Genomic DNA, 24,160 nt, shown 5'->3' on the forward strand with positions numbered 1-24,160 from the left:
TCCTGTCACTGACCTTCTCCATACATATGCCAATTGTTCTATATATTTTCACCATGAAGAATGTTCTAGACGGCATGTCAAAAATACTACAAAGCTAAGTTGCATTCCATAACACTAACCTAAAGTTTTCATCAACTCTGTTAAAACGAGCTTGTTCTTTGGGTAGAGCTCCACGACCAAATATCGGTTCCAAATAGACCCACTTCCTCTGAATTTGGTTTAAATTCTGCAGGTACTCATCCAAGTCAGCTAGCTTCTTTTCCCAGATGGACACTTTATCTTCAAAACCTTTGTAATATGGAGAGTCCTTAAGAGACTGTAGAAGACAGCGATGATCTCCAACTTGATTGACTGTGTCCTTCCAGTCTTTGATAAGCCTGATAGTCTTGCCTTGGCTATCTTCATAATCTGTTAACATAAAGACAGCTCCAGCTCCCCACAGTTCAAGCTCACGTAATGCTTCTCTGATTGTGATTTCACCTTGAGCTCGACAATTCAAATCCTATTTAAAAGCAAGAATAGATCTCATATGAAACTACAGAGCTTGCAATAAACTATCCATTCAAAAACACAATGCAAATTCTACTTCTATAGTATAAAAGATATATGCATACGGAACAATATATGCCACATAAAATAAACCATAAAAAAATCTATAGATCCTGTACTTAAAATTATTCATACCTTAAGTTCTATTGCTTTTTCTATAATGGCATCTGTCACTTTTAATAGATCTCCAAATAACAAACCCTCAAGTGTAGTGCCTCGGGGAAGACCCAGAAGACGAAAGAGATCCAACCAATGGTCTGGAGAAAGATGTTCTCCTCTTACATATTTTAGGAGTGGAATTATCATCTATAGAGAAAATGCACATGTAAGTTCATCTAGTCATTATGAAAACTGCATGTCTTTGATTATGGAGTGATGTGCTTTTCAAACAAAACAAAAATTTAAATTCTTAAAGTGAGGTACAATTTTTCCAGTTCCTGAATTTAAAGTTTGGGAGTATGATTCTGAAGACAACTCATTGCAAATCTGTGTCTATGTAAGCTGTAATGACCATCCTGTTTACCGTAGGGAAATAAAGTTACCCAAAATTAAGTGAAATGTTCAAAACACTATCAGAAGATATTTTGTTAAACATTAACTGATTTTATTGTAAGAAATCAACAATGAGGTATAGAATGGAGTACATTACCCAGTAATACCAAAACATTTTTTGTTTCATGGGCCTTTTTGAAATCCATAGAATCACAGAATTATTTGGGTTGAAAATGACCTTAGAGATCACCTGGTTCCAACCCCACTGCTGTGGATAGGGACACCTTCCACTAGACCAGGCTGCTAAAAGCACCACCCAACCTGGCCTTGAACATTTCCAGGGTAATTAGCATCTTACTTTATATTTGTCCACTTCTTTTTGCAACTTTACTGTCATTACAGTTTGTTCTTCCATCTTCCTCAGTCTGTCATGCCAGTTAAACAAAAATTCTTCAAATAGGTATATCTTACTTCTGCATGAAAATTACACATAAAAAGGTCATAACAATACAGTGCTACAACCACACTTGTATGCCCATTAAAAATCAAGCAACTAAATGTTACCTAAAAGTAATCCAGTCCTCTTTGGCTTTTTCCCGAAAACCTTGATAAAACTCTTCATACAGTGCCCAGACTTCTGCACAACTCTGAATATCTTGACTTACAGCTTCTGACAATGATAAGTCAGGCTCTTCCAATTTAAAATGATGGCATTCTTCACTGCATAAAAAGGTCATTGCATTATTCCACTGTACTTTTATGGATTAAGCAAAGGTATGATACAGAAATCATCATACTTTGTCAAGAAAAGTCATTGGCTTTATTGAAGAGTATTGCTGCAAACTGCAATTTCCTTATAATCTCCTTCTTGAATAGAAATAATAAATATGAGTGTTAGCTCTTTTACACAACAGCCTTCTCCCATATTCACAATTATTTTCCACAAGCTTTCATTTATTTTTTATTTATGAGAAAGATGAATTAATTTGTGTCCTCAAAAATCAAAGCTGGAAAGAAAATAATTTTGAATTGATTGTTTCTTCCTAGTGGTAAAAAGAATATGCTATTTTTTTTCTTCATCCTCAAGATGTGCAATAATGAGCACGGACACTTACTGGGAGAGGTGAGCTCCTGTCCAGTTAAGTTACAAGAGGATTGAGGCTCTTTTTGGACCAATATCCCAAACCTTCTCTTAGTGAGAATTTCAAAAGCCAGACTTAAGCCTTTAGTGCACAAACTTCCTTTTGTAAGACATTAAGAGACTTCTCAATTTATTTATCCAAAAAACATCTAGGAAAATGTAGCTTAAGAAATTAATGTTAGGTAAAATCAGCAAATGGACCCTGAAAAGCTGATGAAAAACATGTAATACAAATTAAATTACTTACAATATCTGTTGTGATAAAAACTAGTGAACATTTTCTGAGATACTGTTGCTGCAAAAGATTAATACATTAATGAGTAAGATATACAGGGAAATAAACACATACATGAGTTTTTCTTTCACAGTTTTAAGTTCATCAAATTCTTTTTTTTTTTCCTTTATCATCTGAGCACTTTTCTCAAGTACATCCTGATCACCTGTTTCAATGACATCATCACTTGGCTTTAGCTGATCCCAGCGAGCTTTAAATTTTTCCAGGTCTTGAAGATATATATTGATACGTGAAAGCACATTTCCTTTCATCACTTCCATCTGCAAAGCAATACACAAAATTACATTCCTTAGTCGTTTGTATCTACAACTATGGTCAAAATCAAAGCATCAACTTCAAAACTTGGTAATAACAACTTGATCAAAAATCAAATTCAAAAAATGCTTGTATAATATCCGAAGAAATAGTTCAACTTTATTCTCTTTATTTTATCTTTCTTTTAAAGGGGGCACTACTGGTTTTTTATTATGGTAATACTTGAGACCTATTTATTCAGCCTATGCTACTTACTTAGGCTTGCCTCTTATAGCACACAGAAAAATTGCTATATTTGTATGGCAAATTGATATCTTCAGTAGAACTTCAAATGAGTTACGCAGTTTGCCTAAGAACTGGAATTACAGGACAGTGCATAGGTTAGCAAAGTTAAGTGAAAAGAAAACAAAAAGCTTCAATACTAAAAACATGACAAAGAAATAAAAATGCTATCTTTAAACTGTTATTTCTCCTTTCCTTTGTTAACCATTGCGTTTATTAAGCCATTAAATAAATTAAGCCATTTCTGTCACCAGAAAATTGTTTTGAGACAGAACTACAACATTACAACATTTATTTTAGCATCAGTTCAACATAAGTTTCCCTTAGTTACTCCTTTAGAGTTAACAGTTACTGATTGAGAGTCTAAATATTCTTCCTCAGATGGCTCTCCCTCAACTCAATAATGCCCATGTTATTATTGAACTGACAATATTTATGTATTTAATCTAAGAAAAAAGTATTGTTCCACATACATTCAAAATAATTTCAACATTTTTAGGTAAAATTTTAAGCTTTTATTGCTACCTGTTCAGCAATCATAAGCTGGTGGCTTTCCATCATTAATTCAAATTTATCCCATGTAGCTCTTAGGTTACTGATACTGCCCAAACCTGCACCAGCCACAGTTCGCAGAAGTTTGTTTTTATCTTCAGCCTCTTGAAACAGGAGAAAAATCTAAAATCAGAAAGATGAAAAATAAGAGTGTATGTAAAAATTCAGCAAATCCTGTTTATCTGAAGTAAATACATATGAATCGTCAATTCTATATGCACAGATAATAAGCTTACATACAGCTGCTTTTTTAATACTGCTTATAGAATAATACTGAAATATTTTAAAAAATAGTGTCTGAGGAATTTAGAGAAATTCTAAACCTTAAGCCTAACATGAGATATACAGACAAGAACGTTAACTATGAAAGAGGTAAGTGCCACCTTATATATTGCAAAGATCAACTCAAATTGAACAGAAGAACAGGAGCAGAGCAACAGAATTTGGTAAATCTGCGTGTATGTTTGCTGGCATTGGCTGGGACCTAGATAAATTTTTTCTTAGTAGCTGGGATGGGATTGTGTTTTGGACTTGACATGAAAATGATGTTGATAACACAGGGATGTTTCAGTCACTGCTGGGCAGAGCTTACACAGACTCAAGGTCTTTTCTGCTCCTTACCCCATCCCACCAGTGAGGAGGCTGAGGGTACACAAGGGGTTGGCAGGGGACACAGCTGGAACAGCTGACCCAAGGAGCATTTCACACCATATGGCATCATGCCTGTATATGGACTTGTTAAGCAGACATCTAAAACTCCTTTGAAATCAACATCTCAGTATTTCAACGACAGAGGCTTCCAGCACTATTTGAGATCCGCCACTCTATCCCATCTGCCTTACATCCAAAGCCACAAAATTCTGGGGTTTCCTCTACATCCTGTGTCTTATCTACCTTGAGCCCCTGGCATGCAGGGCATCCCTCAAACAGCAGACACCTATGCATCAAAAATTGCATTCAGCTCTCAATGGAGCTAAGAAATCAGCTCAGGAGGATGAGCCACATGGTGCCTACCCCAGGCTGACAAGGATTTCTCCAGGCTGCAGCTGACTACACTACTGGGACTTGATTCAGCTCCTCACAAATACACTTTTTGGGCCATCCCAGATGTCCTATTGCATTTGCATGACCTCCAGCTTCAACTAGAGAAAGGTAAAGGACTCCCAGAACTTATCTGTTCTGTTTGCCAGCCTTGTGGGGATACTGGAAATACATCTCAGTAACTCTAGAACTGCTCTTTTAGGCAACTGGACCAGACTTCTGCTGAGGATGCTAACAGCACATGCACAGCAGACACCTTCACTTTAACATCTAAACTCAGATGCACTCATTCAGAACTGAATCCTTCAAAGGATAAATACTGTCCAGCTTGGAAGAGCCCAACTCTTATTAGGGAATTATGTGTAGAATTCCACAATCTTGTAGAACCAGAGCTCTTTAAAGGCATCAGTAAGGATACAGATGAAGAAAAGTTAAATCATACATTCAAGTTCAGTTTCAAAAAAGCTTTTAATACAAACCATCATCCAAGACATTTAAGGAAAACTGGTAGCCCTGACATAAGAACAAAGGTCCCTGCACAGATAATTAACTGGGAAAAAGACAGAAAACAGCATTAGGAGGAAATGGCTAGCTTCTGCAGTCAAAAAGTATTGACCATGAAGCTCTCTAAATACCTGTTCTGGACTACTCAAAGTGCTTATAAAAGAATTGGAAAAGGAGACCAAACTGTGAGATGATAAAGTTTACTTATGATACTGTTATTTCAGGCATTAAAATACTTTACCTGTGAAGAACTGCAGAATGTAAAAGAAATAATGACTGATGATACTGGTGACAAGCAAAATTCAAGCAGATAACTATGAAGTGACATAAATGTGACAAAAATAAATTTCACATGTACAAGTTGAGTCCAAAGATAAAAACTGCACTTGAGACTGATATCTTGGGGTTATGACAGCTAGTTTAACCAATATCTGGGCTTAATCTAAGGAGTAGGAAGAAAAACAAATGTTATGAGTCACAGAGACCAAGAAGATAATAAGAGGTAATATTAGTATTTCATCATGTAAATCCATGGTTTATTCAGAATTTTAAAACTGAGAAAACTGTGTTGGTCACACAGAAAAATGAAATATAAATAGAAAGAATAGACTAATCAAAAGGCAACAAGGATGATCATAGCTGTGCGCGGGTTTATGCATAAGAAAAGATTAGATTAACACTCTTCAGTCTACAACAGAGATCACTGAGACCAGACACAACAAAGTAGAATACAGTTATGTGCCATGAAAAGGAAGTATAAGAACTGTTTGGCCCATATCTCTTCCAGTATAAGACATAAATAGTATGAAGTTAAAAGGTGCCATTTGGGAAAAAAAAATTAAAAGAGGGGTCCTTCATGTAATGGGTAACCAATCTACACTTTAACAGAGCATATTTTGGATGTCAAATGTGTATTTTCTCTCAGGAGAGGATGAAGTAAGGCTGTGGAAAAGAAATCCACTGAGTGTTACTATATGCTCAGGAACCACATAAAACTCAACAAGGTTCAGGATGAAGGTTAGAAATAAAGAGTAGCAAATATGCTACCCTGGTTTTATATTTTCCCCTAGGTAAATCACTCCACTGCTGGACACAAATTACTGTGCTACATGGACTACTGTCTTGACCCTATGTGACCTCTGCATAATCTTTATTAGTTATTATTAAATGTAAGTTTCCATTCTAGAAAGCAGTTACAGCTTAATAGCTGTTGTTCTGGATAGGATAAAATAGTATCTTACCCCTTCTTTTCGTTCATGTAGGCTTAAATATTTTAAATTGTCTTCTGCTATTTCCTCTACAGTCTGGGGCCTAATCACTAGTGCTTCCATGGCATCAGTAAGAAATGTAGAAACATCACATACGTGAGCTATGTAAAGATGGAAAACAAAGTTATCATGGAGAGAGTAGTTGTAGTTTTAAACATCCAAGTCAGACAAATGCACAAGGATACAGCATTAGTCATAAGTATGCAAAGCATTTGCTTAAAAATTGCAGACTCCAATCTTGTATGCTACCTGAACAAAAATTGCGCATTTGTGTTTACACATAGCTCTTCAAATGTGATCCACTGCATTCAACGCATGATTTAGACCTTAAGTATCAGAGTCCTCTCTGAACATTAAACATAAATATGTGAGGCATTTGTTTATACACTTTCAAAGGCTGCATAGGTTTTCTGGGGGTTTTTTTTAGGTGAATAGATAAAAATAGATGCTAAAATTGCTTTTGGGTTTTTTGGGGTTTTCTTCTTGTTTGTTTTAGTTTGGGATTTTTAAAGAGGCTAACTAACTAACTAACACCTTGCTTAACATATTGAAAAGACTCACAGAAAAATGCCTGAGTAAGCTATAAGATTGTATTTACCTACCAAGGTAAATCACTTTTGATACTGAGAAAGAAGCTGTACAGCTCCAGGAAATCTTCCAGATTCAGGCTTTCAGGCTACAGAAATAATTCACTTTCTTGCACAACCCCCATTCTATGCTTCCTGTGACTACCATTAAAGCACAAAACACTGTTATTCCTCATCATCTAGGCTTTGTTGCATTTTGTCCTGCTGTTCCAGATATAGGTCAACCAACCAAAATAGGGAAATGTTTTGTATTCTTCCACACAGTTTTAACAGTTCTGACAATCTAAGCAACAAGCAACTCTATGGAGTAAGTCTAGATTATTTTAAACTCTTTATGAAGTATTTCAATTTGTAAAAGAAAAATCTAGTAGCATTTTTATGACATTTTATGATACCTTCTCAAACACCTAGGAAATTTTTCTCCCTTAAATAAATAAATTTTCCTCTCTGAAGCAATAAAATTTTCAGATAAAAGAAATGAGCAAAACAATGTTCAAGTGTGTTCTTTTACACATCTGTAACAGATGTGGCCCAAACAAGAGAATACGGAAGATACACAATGGACATCAAAGGGTCCTAGGTTAGGTCTGTAATGAAAAAGTATTATTGAGGAATAGACAGCTGTAACAGATTACTTTCTCTGCATTGTGATTTCTGCAATTCACTGTGCCTGAAATTAAAATATTTCTTTAAAAGAATATTTACATTAACACAAATGCACCCAAGTACAACAGAAACAAACAAAAATAAAATACTGTTCATTAAAGTTATTTACCTTGAATAGATTTTCTCAAAGAAACAACTAGAACGTCGTACAACTTCTGGATGAAATCATCAATTACAGTTTTCACAGGGTTGCAATTAACAGTTAAACAATCTATTCTGATTGTGCTTTAAAAAAAAAAGAGATTAGAAGACAGGAAATATTCAGTATCATACTTACATGTTAGTATCTCTAGATCTATGCACATCAATAGTTTACCCTAACTTTGTAGTTTAATAAAAAAATTTTCCTTATAATTCTACAAATGGAAGTGAAGTCATAGCTTATTGGGAATTTTACTCAAAGTATTGTAAAATTTATAACAATTATGCATATATACTTTTAGTTTTATGGGAACTGACGTCCAATGCTCTGCTTCTTCAAATAGTTAGAAAATGGCTTGATTTTATATAACCAGTGCCATAAAATTTTGAAAGGCTATTACCATACTCAAAAGAATTATTTCATTATTTGCATATTCATGTCTTTAAATCTCTGATTTCCATGAGAATTTACTAACTCAGCCTTCAATAGTAAAAAGAAGAGAAGAAAAGTCACAGTGAGTAATTTCAAGGCCCCATATCTAATATATCAGCGACCATAAGTAGATACCAAAAGAACACTAAGGAAAGGTCTACCCTACTTGATATCTTCCTAACAATCCTCCCTCAACTCTAGTATTTTCAACTCATGGGTTTCTTAGCAACATGTTCCTTCTGGCTACAAGGCACATCAGCCAGCTTCTCTTCTACTCACCTCAGTCTGTCCATGAACTCATGGAAATCTTTACTACTCAAAGTGTCACTAGCCAGCAAGTTCTACCAGTCCATTCTCCACCATGAAATGGTGCATCTTCTTCCTTGTTCTAAATATGATTCCTACCAACTTTACTTTAGAACTCTAACCATACAGTACAGTAAGTTCATATGAATATATTTAAGAATGAAAGCCTACTCTAGCATATTTTAAACTATAAGTTGTAAGAGGTAATCAAATGATTCAATACAGGAATTACTTCATGACAAACATTTCCTATGTCTGCTCATAACTGCCATATATATTTCACATGTATAGGACTCAGCTAAAAGATTTGTTAAAATACTGTGTTTTGTAATATTTCAGAATTATCCCTGAATTCTGAGGAAGTCTCCCATTATATTAAGAGGAAGTAATTAAAAGTTTTCAGAGAAGGTGGCACAGATAAAAGAGAATATATAAAAATAAAAATGAAAAATTACAATCTAAGCATTTAAAAACTGCATTAACATTTTAAAAACACTTGAAATTCTATCTGTATCTTCATCTCTATTTTACTATTACCTTTAAAATATCTGATAGAATACATTTTTCAAACAAAAGAATAAAGTTACAGTCTACCTTGGAAGACGTTCTGCTTCTTTCCCTCTCACTTTTAATGCTTTGAAGTTTTTTTCCCAGTCCTGTTTGCTAGAAAGATGTGTCTTCACCAAAGGTTCCATATCTACTTGGCCAATTACAACCCATTCCTTTCCAACATTATTTTTTATTTCATGTAAAAGAAATATTTTACAGATTAAAAAACTGTTTCTCAATAACATTAAAATACTTCAACAATATTTTCAAGTTACATTCTCTTTAACCTTTGTGCTTCTTCAATTATCTGTAGATTTTCTTAGCACAAAAATCAGGAGGTAAAAATTATTTGACATGTCCACACATTTAAGGATACTCAAAACAGAAAGACTGAAAAATCAGCTATTATACAGAGCTTTCAAAGGGAACTATACGTATACTTCAAGTCAGGCATGTGCTTGAGTGGTTGGCTTAACATGGATGGACTTGCCAAGCTCTTGCTTATATGCCTTGAAGAAAAGGACAACAATGCACAAATGCCATTGCTCAGCTACTTCTAGAATTTCCAGAGCACAAAATGATCCAAACCTAAGGGAAAAAAGTCACAAGTCAGTCCACTATTGAAAATACCTTGAATTGATTAGAAACATCTGTCAGCCTTCTGAACAAATCCTCTGCTTTACTGAAAGCGGTCAGAAATCCATTTGCATTTCTTTCGGTCATAACAGTAAATATAGACTCATCTTCTGCCTCACTTACTCCCCTAAAGTGATTTGGAATAGAGATGAATCTCTTCATTTCTCTATAATATCTTGCTCGTACTTCTTCAAAAGGAGGTCTGAACTGCAAGCGACCTTGCCTGAAGAGTAAAAGAAATAATAGAAAAATTAATATTTTAATGTAATTTGCACCTGAATGCTTTCTTTTAAGGCAAAAAAAAAAAAAATCTTACTTGAATGTTAGATCAATAATTATCTCTGGTAAATTCTCATTGAGTGCTTCTAAGCCCATTTGATACTGATGCTCCAGAGCTTTGTAAAGTTGATGATTCCAGTGTTGTCTCCAAGCTTTCATATCACTTGATTTGAAACCCTAAAATTTAACCATATTTATTTTTATTTTATTCTTCAGACCATAATTATAAGATGAAACTGCACACGGTATAAAATCTGAAGGCTGGGATCTTAGTAAAATTCAGTTATCACACAGCTGGAACAGACCGGGTCACAGCACCAAGGTGGTCAGAGTTTAAGGACCATCTGGACAACATAGTTAAGTCACATTGTTTAGTTTTAGACCTGTGAGGAGCAGGGAGCTGGACTTGGTGGTCCTTGTGGGCCCCTTCTAATTCAAGATATAAGTTTTTGATTTTGTGACCAGTTATTACACTTACTGCATTTATTTCAAATTAATACAGAAATTAAAAAAAAAAATATACAAATCAAACAGTCTCTGTGACAGATCAACATAAGAACTTCACTGAGGTTCACCACCCATTGGTTTACCAGAACATTCTTCAAGGTTACTGTAAAATTAACAGGACTCTGCTGGAAATAACATAAAGAGCTGGTTGAATAAGAGATTTAAACCTGTATCACACTTTCTATTTTCTTGTAATATGTAAGCTACCTTTTAAATAGTATTTATAAAAATTGTGTGTTGTTTCCACAGAACAATGTTAACTAGTAGATTAATGTAAAATTTTACCTCAAAGAATTCAGTTTTTCATCTAAATCTGCTACACTGCACTGTAAGAACATGTAAAGGCTTATCCTACAGTCAAATCCTGTAAATCACAGAATATTCTGACCTGGAAGGGACCCACAAGGATCATCAAGTCCAACTCTTTAATGAATGGTCCACACAGGGATCAAACCTATTACCCAGGGATTATTAGCACCCTGACCAACTGAGCTAAACGGTCATTTGCCAGTCATGGAGGGATTTGCAGAAGGACAACAGAAGCTAGAAAATACATTAGAAACTCTTTCCAGCTTAAAAGGTTCTCTTTTTTAACTGGGAGATTTTCAGACAGGGCTTTGGAGGCAGTCCAGGGTTGCTGCAGGAAACTGCACATTTAAGGCCTGCCCTAAAATTCAAAGCTGCCCATAGGAGCTCTTCCAACAGAAAGATTCTAGAGATTAAGAAAACCTGAAATTGTCTTAATTAAGCCTTAAGACAATTATGATAGCAGTTTGAAAGAAATATGTAACATATTGATGATGACAGCAGTAAGATTATACCATCTTATAATTTTTGGAATGTGAAAAAAATAAACATTTGGTTAAGTTTTATCACTTCTACTCAAACATTTTAAAGAGTGACTGAATACAGTTTAACGAATCTTCCATCTAAAAGCATTGTGTAATACCAAAATAATTTTCAAACAGATCCTGAAGGAAATCCAGATTATTTTCATAAAATATACTGAGTTAAAGATAAAAATCTGCAAATTAAACTTGAAAACAAATCAAGAGAGATTAATTTTGAGAGAATGAAGACAAAATTAGAAGTAAAATACTGTAAAGACACTGTGTTTATTTGACTGGTAAACACCAACAAAAGTAATCTGCATTTGCATTATAAAGAATAAGAACAACATATCTTAGACTATAGTCCTTTGATTGCTGAAGGCTATAGTAAAAACTAAACTGACTTGAATAACTTTAAATAGCTTACTTTGATAATATGATATTTTTAATCAAATTCGTTATCATCTTAGTGATATTAAGGGTCTTTTCCAACCTTAACGATTCTATGATTCTATTCTAAAAGTTGTCAGTTGATAAGTGAACAAACAAAAGTATGTTTTTCTCATTATTTCAGGCAGAAATGCATTTAATTCCAAATTTTATACACTTGTTTTATTCTGTGTGTGGATCACTCATTACCTGTACCAATTTCTTCATTTTACCTTGCAGTAATGGCTCAGACACAACTAATCTACATTACCCAAGGTCTTCCCATTTCCTCATCTAACACCTGTCATTGACCAAAAGTTCTTCTCCCATTGCTAGTATGACATAAAAAAATTATCTCCATCCTCCTTATCTGTGATTTTATTTCACATCTGGCATTAACTTGAATACAGATGTTATCCTAAGACCACTAGTAACTCCTTAATCAAAATTAATTCAGTCATGCTATGTTTGAGTCTTAAATCTTGATTACTGTTGAAAAGTCAAATGTTCACAGTTTGCAGTAGGAAAATCAAACCCTGCCTGTGACTCGAGGCTGGCAAAACCAGTTCTGAGTTCCTGAAGTCCCTCTTTCCAACGCTGCTGCTGCCGAAGTAGATCAATATTCATAAGGCATATGACCTGTTAAAAGAATTTTAAGGAATAATAAACATACTCATCATCGTGTACATGAAAAAAAGGTTAAGGTATGCTATAACAGGCATGACTTCAACTTCTTCTGGAAAACATACCTTTTGAATGAAGTTTGTGTGCCACTTCCTTAGTTTTCTATTTTCAGTGGAAAGCCGTTCAGCAGCAGCTCGGAGTTTTTGGATATAAGCCTCCAGTTCTCTGGGATTATCCCATGTTATTTGAGCTTTTCCTCCGGGACCAGATTTTGGATGCTGTAAAAATACATGAACTTTTCAACATTTAATGACAAAAACAGTCTACCAGCTAGCATACAGAAGTGATAATATAAGATGGTTTTATTCCTAGCAAAGAAAATGGAAGATTGCCCTTTCCCTAGCTGCACTAGAGACAAAATAATCACAGACATGTAGGGGCACAGCATTATATCTACATCAGTGCACTGGAGAAGGATTAATGACAAACTCCTAACAGAGTTTGAAATCGATAACTGATGCTGAGACTGCTGCTCCACTAACATAAGCAGACATCTGAAGATGAGAGGGCACCTTAAACACCTCTCTTGGTCTTTGTTCTGCACAGATCAAAACCAAAAATGTGACATTAATAATTTCTAATCAACTTCACCTGTTTATCAAGAAATATTTTTTTTCAATTGCAATGCAATAAATGTAGAAAAAGCAGCACAGAATAGGAACAGATACCACTGAAATTAAAAAGACAAAGAGAGGGGAATTCCTTCACCTTAATTATCTGTTCAAATGCTAGAGCAGATTGTAACATCATTGGCTTTTGACTCCCAATCATTTGTTGATCAATAGAATTATAGAAATGTGCCACCTGTAAAAAAAGGAGAGCTTAAATTTAAAAGAAAATGTAAAAAGTTTTATGTCATCTTTGCCCTAGCTGTAGGGGTATCTCAGATATCAATGACACCTCATGTGCAATTGAATTGAAATATAAGCCAAACAGATACATATGTGGCATTGAGTGCAACCAGAAAAATATACCACCCACCCCCAAAAACCCCACACATACTTCCATTAAAATACTTACTAATGTATTTTCAGTTGAAAACTACCAATGGTGAGGACAAATTGCTACATTTTATGACAATTCCTTTTAGTCATGATACTAAAAGAATGAGACTAAAACCAGGTAATCAACTAACTACTTATTTTTGTATGTTCATACAGTAACTTCATATGGCTTTAATACTATATTTCAAAAGAAAACACATTCTGAAATTGTAAAGCATCTCTTTGCTTTTGTTTTCTTTTATGGACTTAGCTAATTTGTTCAAGAAAGAAGTCACTTTCATACAGACAAGCACAATGAGAAAACCACACAGACAGAAAAGACAGGACTGTAGAAAAGTTCAACCTGAGAAGACAGAACAGGAAGTGATTATGGCATAATCTTATACCTGCTTGAGGATGACTGCCTGCTTGCAGAACTTTTGTGCAGTGTTTGCAATATGCTGTATTTTAGCTGGTATAGCAAACCCAAGTGCTGATAGCTGACGTACTTCTCTTAGCAGAGTCACCAAACGATCTGAGTAAAGTATGTTTAATGTTCCAGAAACAGGATCCAACTCCATCACAGGGCTATTAGCTTGGATACTGAACCAAAATCAATCATATTACTGAATATAATTTGACATTTATCCCTTCTTAGGTGCTTTTTACCATAACATAACAAACTATTCTAAACAGCTTGATGTCATTCTATTTTGTTTTTCTACGCTTACTAACATTTTCATTTACTCAGAAATTATTCCAGTAACCTTTCCTTTAATTCAAAGCCAATGAATATAAGACAGAATTAACAATGCCTATTATTTCTGCTTACAAAGTTTTTCTGGTTTGTGACAACAGCTGACATGTAACTCACAGCAAGACAGTATCTAAATTACACTGTATTTATCCATCAGTCTCTCAAGCAGGCACCTTACCCACCCCAGTCTCCAGCACTGCAAAAGGGGGAGAAAATAATGAGGGAATCAATCTAAGATCCAGACCTTGCATCAATGGAGCATTTTGGTATATTCAGCCAGATGCTAATAAGAACATCAGCCTATCTTCAGACTTTACTCCATTGTTTTTTCTACTTCAGCAATGTTTCTATCATCATCCTTTCATAAACACTTTAGCCTTACTCATTTTTTTCTTTTTTTTTCCTCATCTCTTTTCTAGTTCCTATATCCATTACATTTCCCTTTGTTAGGAGCTACTTCTTTTCTTGTTATTTTAATTAACCACTTCACATCTTTTAAAATCACACAATAACAAAATGGTATGGTACTAAAAAATTAGATGGCTCTTATATGTTTGAGTATTTTCATTTAAATTAAAATTTTCACTTAAGTATCAACTCCTGTATCCTCTGTAACTGCAGACAAGTTCTTTTCAGAGGAATTTTCCAACACTCAGAGTTGAAGACAGAAGCTATGTGGCCATTCAACAAAAACAAAAATTGTTAAATGTATTTTAGTATCCCTACAGAAATTTTATTATTTTGGGAAAAAAAAAATCATTAAGTTTAAATTGATATACTTATCCTTCTTTCATCTCCCTTATGTAGACTGCAGAATTTCTTGTGAATAACAATTTATTTGTAACTCTACGTGTGTCATCTGTGTATCACTGCTATACTGTCATCTAGCTTCTATACATTAGCACTGTAAGGATTACAGTGGGTAACAAGTAAAAACAATAAGCAAACCAAATATGTCTTTCATTCCAGGTGCTAACAGAAACTTCAAGATTAGTTATTAATCTGCACGATTACCTATTAATTAGTAATTAGTAATATTGTCTTGTATACTTCACTTTACCAAGCAAGACTGGCAGGATGATGAAAGTATAATAAATTGTTCTATTTTGTCTCTCCATTCATTCTCAGTCCTGTAATTTTTTTTACCTCCTTTGTCAGATTCTAATGAATTACACCACGCCACAGATTTCATTATTTAATAAACATTATTTAAACAAGAGTGTATTTACCAAAGTCCTGACTTGGGATTTGATAATTCTGACTGGATATTCCTAGACCAATCATCAAATTGTTCTTGCTCATACACTTTTAACTGTTCCAGAAAACAACTTGAACTTTGATGAAAAGTTTGAAATCTGGGTAAGTCAGACAGAAGAGCCTCTGCCAACTTGATAGAATCATCCACCTTAAACACAATAACAAAGAAAAGAAGCTTAACTTCCTAGTATTCAATCAGAAAAGAAAAATCACCACAATAAAAATCAGAATTACAAAACATACAAGTGGGATTCAAAAGCTGGTTAGGAAAAAAAAAGTGAATTCTGTCTCCCAAATGTTTGAATTCTCTTTACAGCAAATTGGGTTTGAATAAGCTCACAATGCTGACAGTGGCATCTACCCCTATTAAGATATCCCAGGATATTCCACTTGGTCTTTAATTAACTCTCTGTAAAGGTACAGATCTCCCATAAGTCTTCTGTTGTATCTCTAAGGTCCACGACAACACTCAAAACTATTTGAAACAGAATTTCACATCTACATGCCGACAAATTAAAACCCTAGTCAATACAATCAGTGGATATTTGAGGGCAATTGAAAAATTTAGCACAGTCTAAAGCAGACGTAAAACTGACATACATCAGCTGAACCAGGCTAATAGTTATTCCAGGATAAGTAACTGATATTCTCATTCATATCTATAGTTATTGTAGAGGGCACTTATGTTCACAAAAAACATTTTGGCTTCCACTGGTCAGTGTTGACCAAAAAATGTTCAAAATTTCCAACTAAACTATAAATACAAACTTAAAAAAATAAGATAAATGAAAACAAAATTGTTGTACATTTACTACTGAAAATTCCCTGGCAGGCACAAGCTATTCTTGGATTTCAAGAAGACACTACAATGGTTAGTAATGACAAGTGAGAATTAGGATTTCAGAATCTGGGTATCTGTGAATCATAAACACAATTTTAAAATGCAAACTGGAGGGTAAAAATAAAGAGAAACACCTACTGTAAGAATTTTGGTCTTTTTTGTTTGTTTGTTTGTTTTTAAAGAGGCATCTGCTAGTAAAATTCAACTTAGCAAGCAGCACCATTGATAAAGAACCTTGATAATATCACTCTTGGGAAGCCCACAATTTTTCTGGGTGGAATTCCCCACAGAAATGTCAAATACCATGTTTTACATTCTATGATAAATCCTGTGTAAACAGTAACAGAATCTGTTACCTTCAGCTCCAGTTGCTGTACCCATACAATATTATTGACAACTTCAGAAAGGTTCTTGCCTGACAGCGGTCCAGAAACATCACCAGGAACACCATGGCATCGTGTTTCAAAGTCTGTCTCATAGTCTAACACATGCAAAAGACTCATTAGACCAGAAATCTAATAGAAAAACCTTAGATCATTACTGCAGTTTTATAAACATATTAGGAAAACTGACATAATTCTAGAAGTCAATAAGGATTCCAGCATTCACAAAAAATACCAATGCAATTCAATACCTTTGACATAATCTTGAAGTGCTGCCAGCAATGTTTCCCTTTCAAAAAGCAATTCTTTGCTTATATTTGGGTGTTTTATCAGTTCCTTATGCTTCTGAAATATTTGAAGAAGCTGGAATATAAATATTTTAAAAAGTTACCACTTTCTCATGAAAAAAATTAAACACAGGCTGACACCACCCAGTAATGCTGTCTTTGGCTCTAAGTACTTACTCCCACCCCCTAAATTGACTACTTAGGAACTAAATCACTTGATCTCCAGGAATGTTTTCAGATTACAGAATTACCCATACCTGCTGTGGACTGTCCTGAATTTCTGAAATCAATTTCTTCAATTTGCTTGCTATTTTTTGTTCCACTGGTGCAATAATTCTTTCATACTGAGAGACTGCTGCTTTCCATAGTGGCTAGAGATAATGAGTTCATGTGTTAGTTTAGGACTATATACATTGCAGAAAAACACAGGAAGAATGTGAATAAATTTTAAAAAAGCATTATACCTCTGTGTAAGGATTATAGTGTACAGGATTTAGGCCAGCAAAGGGTTCAAACACATGGGAAAGATGTAAAGAATTTTGTTCTCCAGCTGGCAAAAGGAACATAAGTTTTTCATGCAGTGTTCTAACAGTTAGCACCTATGAGGGAAAAAAAGTATTTGCTATAACAAATGTATTTTTACATAAAATTTATGTTTACAAGTACATATCTCTCACCTTTTTACAACAGACTTTTGAAAGGCTCACACAGATTATGGAATACTATCTGACTCTGAAAAGACTATTAAAGTACTTTAGTTACCTTTTTTAATTTTAAACAACGCTGTTTAATTCTGTGTCTAATGAAACTAATATGTATCATTCAAATCTCTACCTCATCAAGACGTTGGCCAAGTTTGGCTATCAATTCAGGGAAGTATTTCTCATTTTTCCATGGATGTAGGGAGTAATGTTGCCATAGTTGTCCAGTTAGGTATTCACAAGCTGACACCCACTGTTCACAAACTGAGATGCCAGCCTGTATATTTTCTTTAACACTGTGAAAAGTATCTTCCCACAAATTCAAAGCTGCTAATTTTCTCTGAACAAATCTACCTAGTGAGCCACCTAGAAGACAAAAGTATAAAAAAACCCAAGATATTATGTTTGTTTAAAATAATTCCTTTAAAGTTACAGCACATTCCATTCCCATTAAAAAAAAAAAAAAACAACAAAAAACCAACAGTGTACTGTCTTGATTTCGAAACACACGAATGCAGGAATAACTGATTATTTTGTTTCAGATTCAATAAATCTCTCTAATATCTCCAAGGTAAACAGAAGTTGGTCCAACATGTGAAGCTGATGGATTCTGGATTCCACATGCAAGCACCTTTTTCAGCAGCAATGGCTGTATCTGGCTGCTCCCCACAACTCTTGCTCACACACATCTGGCAGGAGCACACAAACTCACTGTCCTATGCCTGTCCCCAAGCACGGGGCTGCTGTCAAGAGAATGAGAGAAGCACCTCTCTGCACATCCTGCTCTCACCTCCACACAAACTGAACTGACCTTTAATGGGAGTTTATGTAAATAAATTTTCTCCTCTGAGAGAAAGACAAGGAGTCAAGCAGAAGCATGGCAAACCCAGCCCACAGGCTGAAAGGTATCCAGCTCCATCTTCTGTCTATCACCTTCCCAAGCATGTGTAAAGGCATTGACCACAACTGGGTGAATTACCACATTGCAGAAGGCAAATAATATTTATGGATCATAATTACAAGAAGCAAGCACCTTCATGCTGTGAGCTCTTATTTGGTGCTTTTACAAGGAAGAAAGTCTCTGGTCAAGAACCATTTTACTTTTCTCAACTGTACGTTTAATAAAGACTGCATAAAGGTTTACCTATCACATCCAAAAGATTATGCATGCGAGACTGTGGATAAGGATCGTGTTCTGTTTGTCTCCACACACTGTCAACAGTATCCTTGGTAGCCTCCACCAAATCCACAACTTCAAATAATGAGAGAGTATCCAAGTTGTAATAATCCTACAAAAAAATATTCTTAATATGTTTATTTTGCAAATAGTATTGCGAAGACATTTACACTTTCCTTAACTTTGCAAATGGTGTAGTTTTCTAGGTTTACTGCATAACAGAATATGTCATAATCCTCTCAAAAAACCAAGCATTTGTGTAAGTTTATTCATGTAAAGTACTCATTGCTATCTGAAGCACTATTTAAGAAAGTGCATTGTGGGTGCTGAAAGCATTGCATAACAGCATTAAAATGTGCTTTTCATCTCACAAGTCAATCCCCAGTTCACAAACTGTAGCATACAGTTGTATTTCTACAGCAGCTCCTAGTATTCAATCATCAAATCCACTCCCAATTAAATGGGAGGCATTCACATGCACCACTGTCACTAGAAACTACATAAGTATCATTTAGAGTAAAATTTTGTCTAAGAAAAAATAACTAAATAGCTATATATTAATATATTTGGAAAAAGTATACATATACTGACATATATTTCATAGGAAGAGTATTTTTCACAAAGTCTAAAAATATATCACTGATCACACAAAATAAAACATACTTTTGCAATGTCCTCAAATAGGTCTCTAAAATATGAAGCTCTCTCTTTACTACATCCCTTATTTCCATGATGAGCACATTCTCTCCAGAACTGAAATTCATCTGTTGGTGTAAGTATAGCTGCAAATAAAAAAGAAAATATTTATGTATTAAATAAATGATTGTTTCTAAAATATGTTCAGTCAGAACATATTTTCTAAAGCAAATTTTTACATATGGTTATGCAAATATCCTTTATCTTCTGATCCTGACTAGATGCAGTCTAAAAGTCAACTCTGGTCTTCTGGCATGATCATAAGCAATTCCAGTCTACTAACAACAACCAGTTATCTTTCACACTGTGCAACCACTGGGAAATCTAAACACTCAACTTGTGAATAAATTCTTTACTCTGAATTTAAAATTAACTATAAAAGACATAATTGCAAAACGAACCTCGGACATCATCTTCACTGAATTTTGTTCCTGTGTAACTGGGATCTGATCTTCTGAGAGCAGTACTCAAGCCAGCTTCAAGCTCACTTAAAAGTTTCTGGAGCTTGGGATCAAAAGCTTTATTCCACTTCTCATCCTGTAATGAAAATTTCAAAAATTATGACTCACACTATAGAGCAATTACTATTCCCCTTAATCTTTAAAAAAATATAAAATTCAAATCAAGTATCAACCACATGGTAGGACAATGTATCATTTTTTTGTTCCCCTAAGTCAAGGAAGAGCACCTCATTCTTCTCATTTAAAAATTTAAAATAATACTATAAAAAAACATTTTTATCATAAAATCAGAAGTCAGTTGTTGGATTTATAAAGGCACTCTGAAAGTGTGTGAGATGTCTTTCCACATTAACCACCAATGGCCAGCGTATTCTACATTTCCAGTCAGGCATACGTATGACCAGAATCTTCATCTCATCCTTACTGATAGGAGGTTAAGTACTTTCTTTAACTTAGAAATTATACCTATCACCCATTGCTTAATCTCCTCAAATATTTTGGCTTCATAACATAAAATATTTAGCTCAGAATTAGGGAATTAGGTAACATCCTACTGAATTACAATATCTCAGTATAAATCTACAGAACATTTAAACTAGTATATTGCTCACCTTCAGTAATACTGGTGCAAAAACTTGTCGTACAGCTTGATAAAGGGTGTTGATTGGTGAATCCAGCATAGATGACACAAGAATATTACTGTGAAGATTATCTTCAGTAATTACATCAGGTCTCAGCTTAAAGAATACCAACACATTCTTCTTTGAATCAGTCGCTTCAATCTGTAATAATCAAGGAAACAGTATTTGTTTAGAAAGCAGTTAATGACTGCTAAACTACATACACTATATACACAATTTGCATCAAGAAAAAAAAAATAAAATACCACATTACTCCCTCTAGGTTCTGACAAAAATCTGGTAGCATTTGATTTGCACAGAAAATTAAAATTTTTATGATACTCATTTCTGAGTCCATAGGAACCTGACTTCCAATCAAATACATAAAACCTTCTACAGCATATAATAACTACAAATATCATTTCTTACTATATTTTGAAAACTGCACTTACCAATTACTCTAGACAAAACAGAAACTCTGTCTTGTGGCTAGGGAATCTAAGCATGAAGTATAATTTTTTAACTGTATTTTTATGCTACAAACCTTTAGGAATATTTTTATATATATTCTAAATACTCTGTATGATTTTCCTGAGTTTGTAAATACATTATTCATAGATTTCTCAAGAACAGAGACAGGCATGCTCCTTCATCAGTAAAATCACAAATTACAACATGACTAATGTTCCATCCATAGCCCAAATTATGTGTAAAGTTCCAAAGATTGCCATAAAGTAATTACTGAAATTATTTGTGGCTGAGGAAAAGTCATGAAACAGGGAAATTTATTAAACATTTGATAAATTAATACCATAAAAGATACGCTAAGTGAAATCCCAGATTCTGTGCAATGGTAAACATCTGTGTACTATTTTTCTGTTAAAAGAAACAAAGAACAGCCTTCAGTTTTATTGGACAGTATCAGTTTTACCTTCTTATCAAGTCTTTAGCCCAACACCTACAGACATAGCTTCACTGAGACAACAAGTACAGAGTACAGCACCTATATGCATCTGATCTTCCACAGCCGCTGAAAGCTGCTTCGTATTTTAGACAGTAGCTCAGCAGCACCCCCAAAAACTGGTACACATATGTGTTAATTCTTGCCTGAATATAGCATGCACTAGACTTCACAGAAGACTAGCCAAGGAGTTATACAAGTTACTGGTCCACACTTCACGTGTTGAGACTCCTTACATGCATCTTCTGTGCATGAAGCCCCTGACACAACAACAGACACCACGTCCCCGGTCTCCCTGCGGAACAGCAGGTCCCATGTCAAGACCCACACCTTGCCTGTACACTCTGTGTGACTGGCACCACACCATGCCCTCCCTACCTGGAGGATGTACACTAAGTGCACATCACACCCCATGGCAGCAATCCAAAGAGTCTCTTGCTGAACACAAAGAGTCAAGGCAGGATATTTGACACAATGAACCTCAGATTTGCTCACAGCTGGACACATCAATTTGAAAAATGCATGCTTTGGACAAACACCCACCTTGGATTTGTCAAATATCAGCCAATGTGCCACACATTGGGTCCCAATCCCTGCACAGACATTGCCCATGCAATCCTTCTGGTCACCTGCAGCCATATCCAGGAATAAATCACACATCCGACTCCATGCCCCAGGCCACAGTATGTTCACAGAGAGACAGTACACAGCACACTAAAACTGCACCAGCAAGGGAGCAATCTGCTAACAAATGTATCATCGGCTGACCATATGGTCCCCATGGACTCTGGGGGCAGTGTTCTTGTGTCAGCAAGGATAGAGTTAATTTTCTTCTTAATAGCTAGTATAGTGCTGTATTTTGGGTTTAGTATGAGAATAATGTTAATAACACACTGATACACTGGTTGTTGCTGAGCAGCAATTATCCAAAGTCAAGGACTTTTCAGTGCTTTGTGCTCTGCCAGTGAGAAGAGCACAAGAAGCTGGGAGGCAGGATGGCCAGGACAGCTGACCCGAACTGACCAGAGGGATATTCCACACCACAGAGCATCCTGCTCAGTGTAGGAACTGGGGGGAGTTGGTCGGGAAGCACCGATCGCTGCTGGGGGACGGGCTGGGCATCAATCAATGGGTGGTGAATAACTGCACTGGGCATCTCTTGTCTCTCCTGGGCTTTGTTCCCCTCCTCTCTAGCCCCTTTTTCATTACAGTTATTAACATTATTATTAGTGTATTAATAATTAGCCATTATAATATTTTATTCCGTTTCAGCTGTTAAACTGTCCTTATCTCAAGCCACGGCGTTCTTTCTGATTCTTCTCCCCACGGCGGGGTTGGGGGATAGCGAGAGGCACTTATCTGCCGGCTGGGGTTAATCCACGGCAGCCGCCAGTAGCTTGCAGCAGACACAGAGACCTACACAGATATTCACAGGAGGGAGATGTCTCCCAAATCTGACACCAGCCTTTACGGCCCCCAAGCCTGGGCTGACTCCGGCCTCTTGCATCCCCGCTCGCACGCCGGGACGCGGCGGGCCCGCGGCAGCCGCAGGCGCCGGACACTACGGTACCTTGTTGGAGGCGCTGAGCTGCGCGCCCGAGTGCTGCACAACGAGCAGGAACTCATTGCCGTCGTCGAGGAAGCGGCTCAGCTCCGGACGGGAATGCAGCCCCGCGGCCAGGGCAGCGGCACCGCCCGCCGGGTCCAGCCCGAAGTAGTTGGCAGCCGTGGCTGAAATAAAGCGCTTCCTTCTGTCTCCCTCCCCGGCCATGGTGGCGGCACGCACTCCGCCAGGCAGGATCAAGGCGGGGGCGGATCCAGGATGCCACGGGAGCACATGCAGGCGCGGCCGGGAGAAGACCCAAAGGGCTCACGGCAGGAAGGACGGCGGCTCGCTCCGGGACACAGCCGGAGAGGCCCGGAGCCGTCCCGGCGTCGTCGGGACCCGTCACTATGGTGACCGGAGATGGCGGCCCTGGCGCGCAGGCGGCTTAGCTCCGGGTGGCGCCGGGCAAGCCTCGGAAGGAGGCGGCGGTCGGAAATCAGGGGAACGGGGCGGGACGGGGCTGGCCCGGCGGGCGGGGCGGGGTGGAGAAGCTGCCTCGCTCTTTCTCCCGCCGGCATCCGAGGCTCGGCCGGCTGGATCCGCTGCCAGGCTTCCTCTGTGTTCACCGAGGCATCTCTCGTGCCATCAGCTGTGCCGGGGTGTCACGGCCGCCGCAGTACTTGGGGTGTTTCCCTCGCCCCTGCCTCACTCCGCTAGGGAGCCCGTGGTGCCCGGTACAGCAAGGCGGAGGAGGACTGCGGTCCCGGCCCCGGGCAGCGCTGGGCGAGTGCTCAGACCGCTCACCAGGACCACAGGCTTATGGCTGCCCGTGGTTTCGCGGGTCAGTGCGGGCGTAGATCCGTGCCCCGCTCAGCGCTCCCGGCCGCTTAAGGGACAGAGCGCACCCCGTCCCGCCCAGCAGCTGGCCTTGAACTCGGCCGCCGCTCGCGCCTCTCGGAAGGCGGCTGTCCCAGCCCCGAGCCCGCCTCCAGCGCTGACGGGACACTCGGCCCCCCGCAGGGTGTGGGCTATGACCGCGCGGGATGGAAAGGCCTGGAAGGGCT

At 37.0% G+C, this 24,160-nt stretch overlaps 1 protein-coding gene across 2 annotated transcripts in view; it reads right to left on the reverse strand.

The window, feature by feature from the left end:
- Window positions 1-24,075, reverse strand: part of DYNC2H1 (dynein cytoplasmic 2 heavy chain 1) — a 140,981-nt gene extending 116,906 nt beyond the window's left edge. The window contains exons 1-26 of one of the 2 annotated variants that reach the window (XM_005516220.3): window positions 23,121-24,075; window positions 20,581-20,751; window positions 19,910-20,045; window positions 19,476-19,594; window positions 18,780-18,924; window positions 17,769-18,001; window positions 17,399-17,533; window positions 17,192-17,305; window positions 16,899-17,010; window positions 16,621-16,745; window positions 15,396-15,571; window positions 13,817-14,012; window positions 13,135-13,230; window positions 12,492-12,644; window positions 12,283-12,381; window positions 10,014-10,153; window positions 9,692-9,920; window positions 9,107-9,234; window positions 7,742-7,857; window positions 6,353-6,480; window positions 3,540-3,689; window positions 2,532-2,737; window positions 1,606-1,761; window positions 1,400-1,514; window positions 685-855; window positions 120-502 (exon numbers count right to left, since the gene is read on the reverse strand). In XM_005516220.3, the coding sequence (XP_005516277.2) occupies window positions 120-502; window positions 685-855; window positions 1,400-1,514; window positions 1,606-1,761; window positions 2,532-2,737; window positions 3,540-3,689; window positions 6,353-6,480; window positions 7,742-7,857; window positions 9,107-9,234; window positions 9,692-9,920; window positions 10,014-10,153; window positions 12,283-12,381; window positions 12,492-12,644; window positions 13,135-13,230; window positions 13,817-14,012; window positions 15,396-15,571; window positions 16,621-16,745; window positions 16,899-17,010; window positions 17,192-17,305; window positions 17,399-17,533; window positions 17,769-18,001; window positions 18,780-18,924; window positions 19,476-19,594; window positions 19,910-20,045; window positions 20,581-20,751; window positions 23,121-23,321 (4,133 nt within the window). In that variant the 5' untranslated portion in view covers window positions 23,322-24,075. Of the gene's footprint in view, window positions 1-119; window positions 503-684; window positions 856-1,399; window positions 1,515-1,605; window positions 1,762-2,531; window positions 2,738-3,539; window positions 3,690-6,352; window positions 6,481-7,741; window positions 7,858-9,106; window positions 9,235-9,691; window positions 9,921-10,013; window positions 10,154-12,282; window positions 12,382-12,491; window positions 12,645-13,134; window positions 13,231-13,816; window positions 14,013-15,395; window positions 15,572-16,620; window positions 16,746-16,898; window positions 17,011-17,191; window positions 17,306-17,398; window positions 17,534-17,768; window positions 18,002-18,779; window positions 18,925-19,475; window positions 19,595-19,909; window positions 20,046-20,580; window positions 20,752-23,120 lie in introns of those variants that run through there. The other variant, XM_088051195.1, reaches the window with a different exon arrangement.
- Window positions 24,076-24,160: the final 85 nt, after the last annotated feature.

Source organism: Pseudopodoces humilis, chromosome 2 (genome assembly GCF_049639895.1).
Source record: "Pseudopodoces humilis isolate 2021_Gansu_Grassland_sample_001 chromosome 2, ASM4963989v1, whole genome shotgun sequence".
Lineage (NCBI taxonomy): Eukaryota > Metazoa > Chordata > Aves > Passeriformes > Paridae > Pseudopodoces > Pseudopodoces humilis.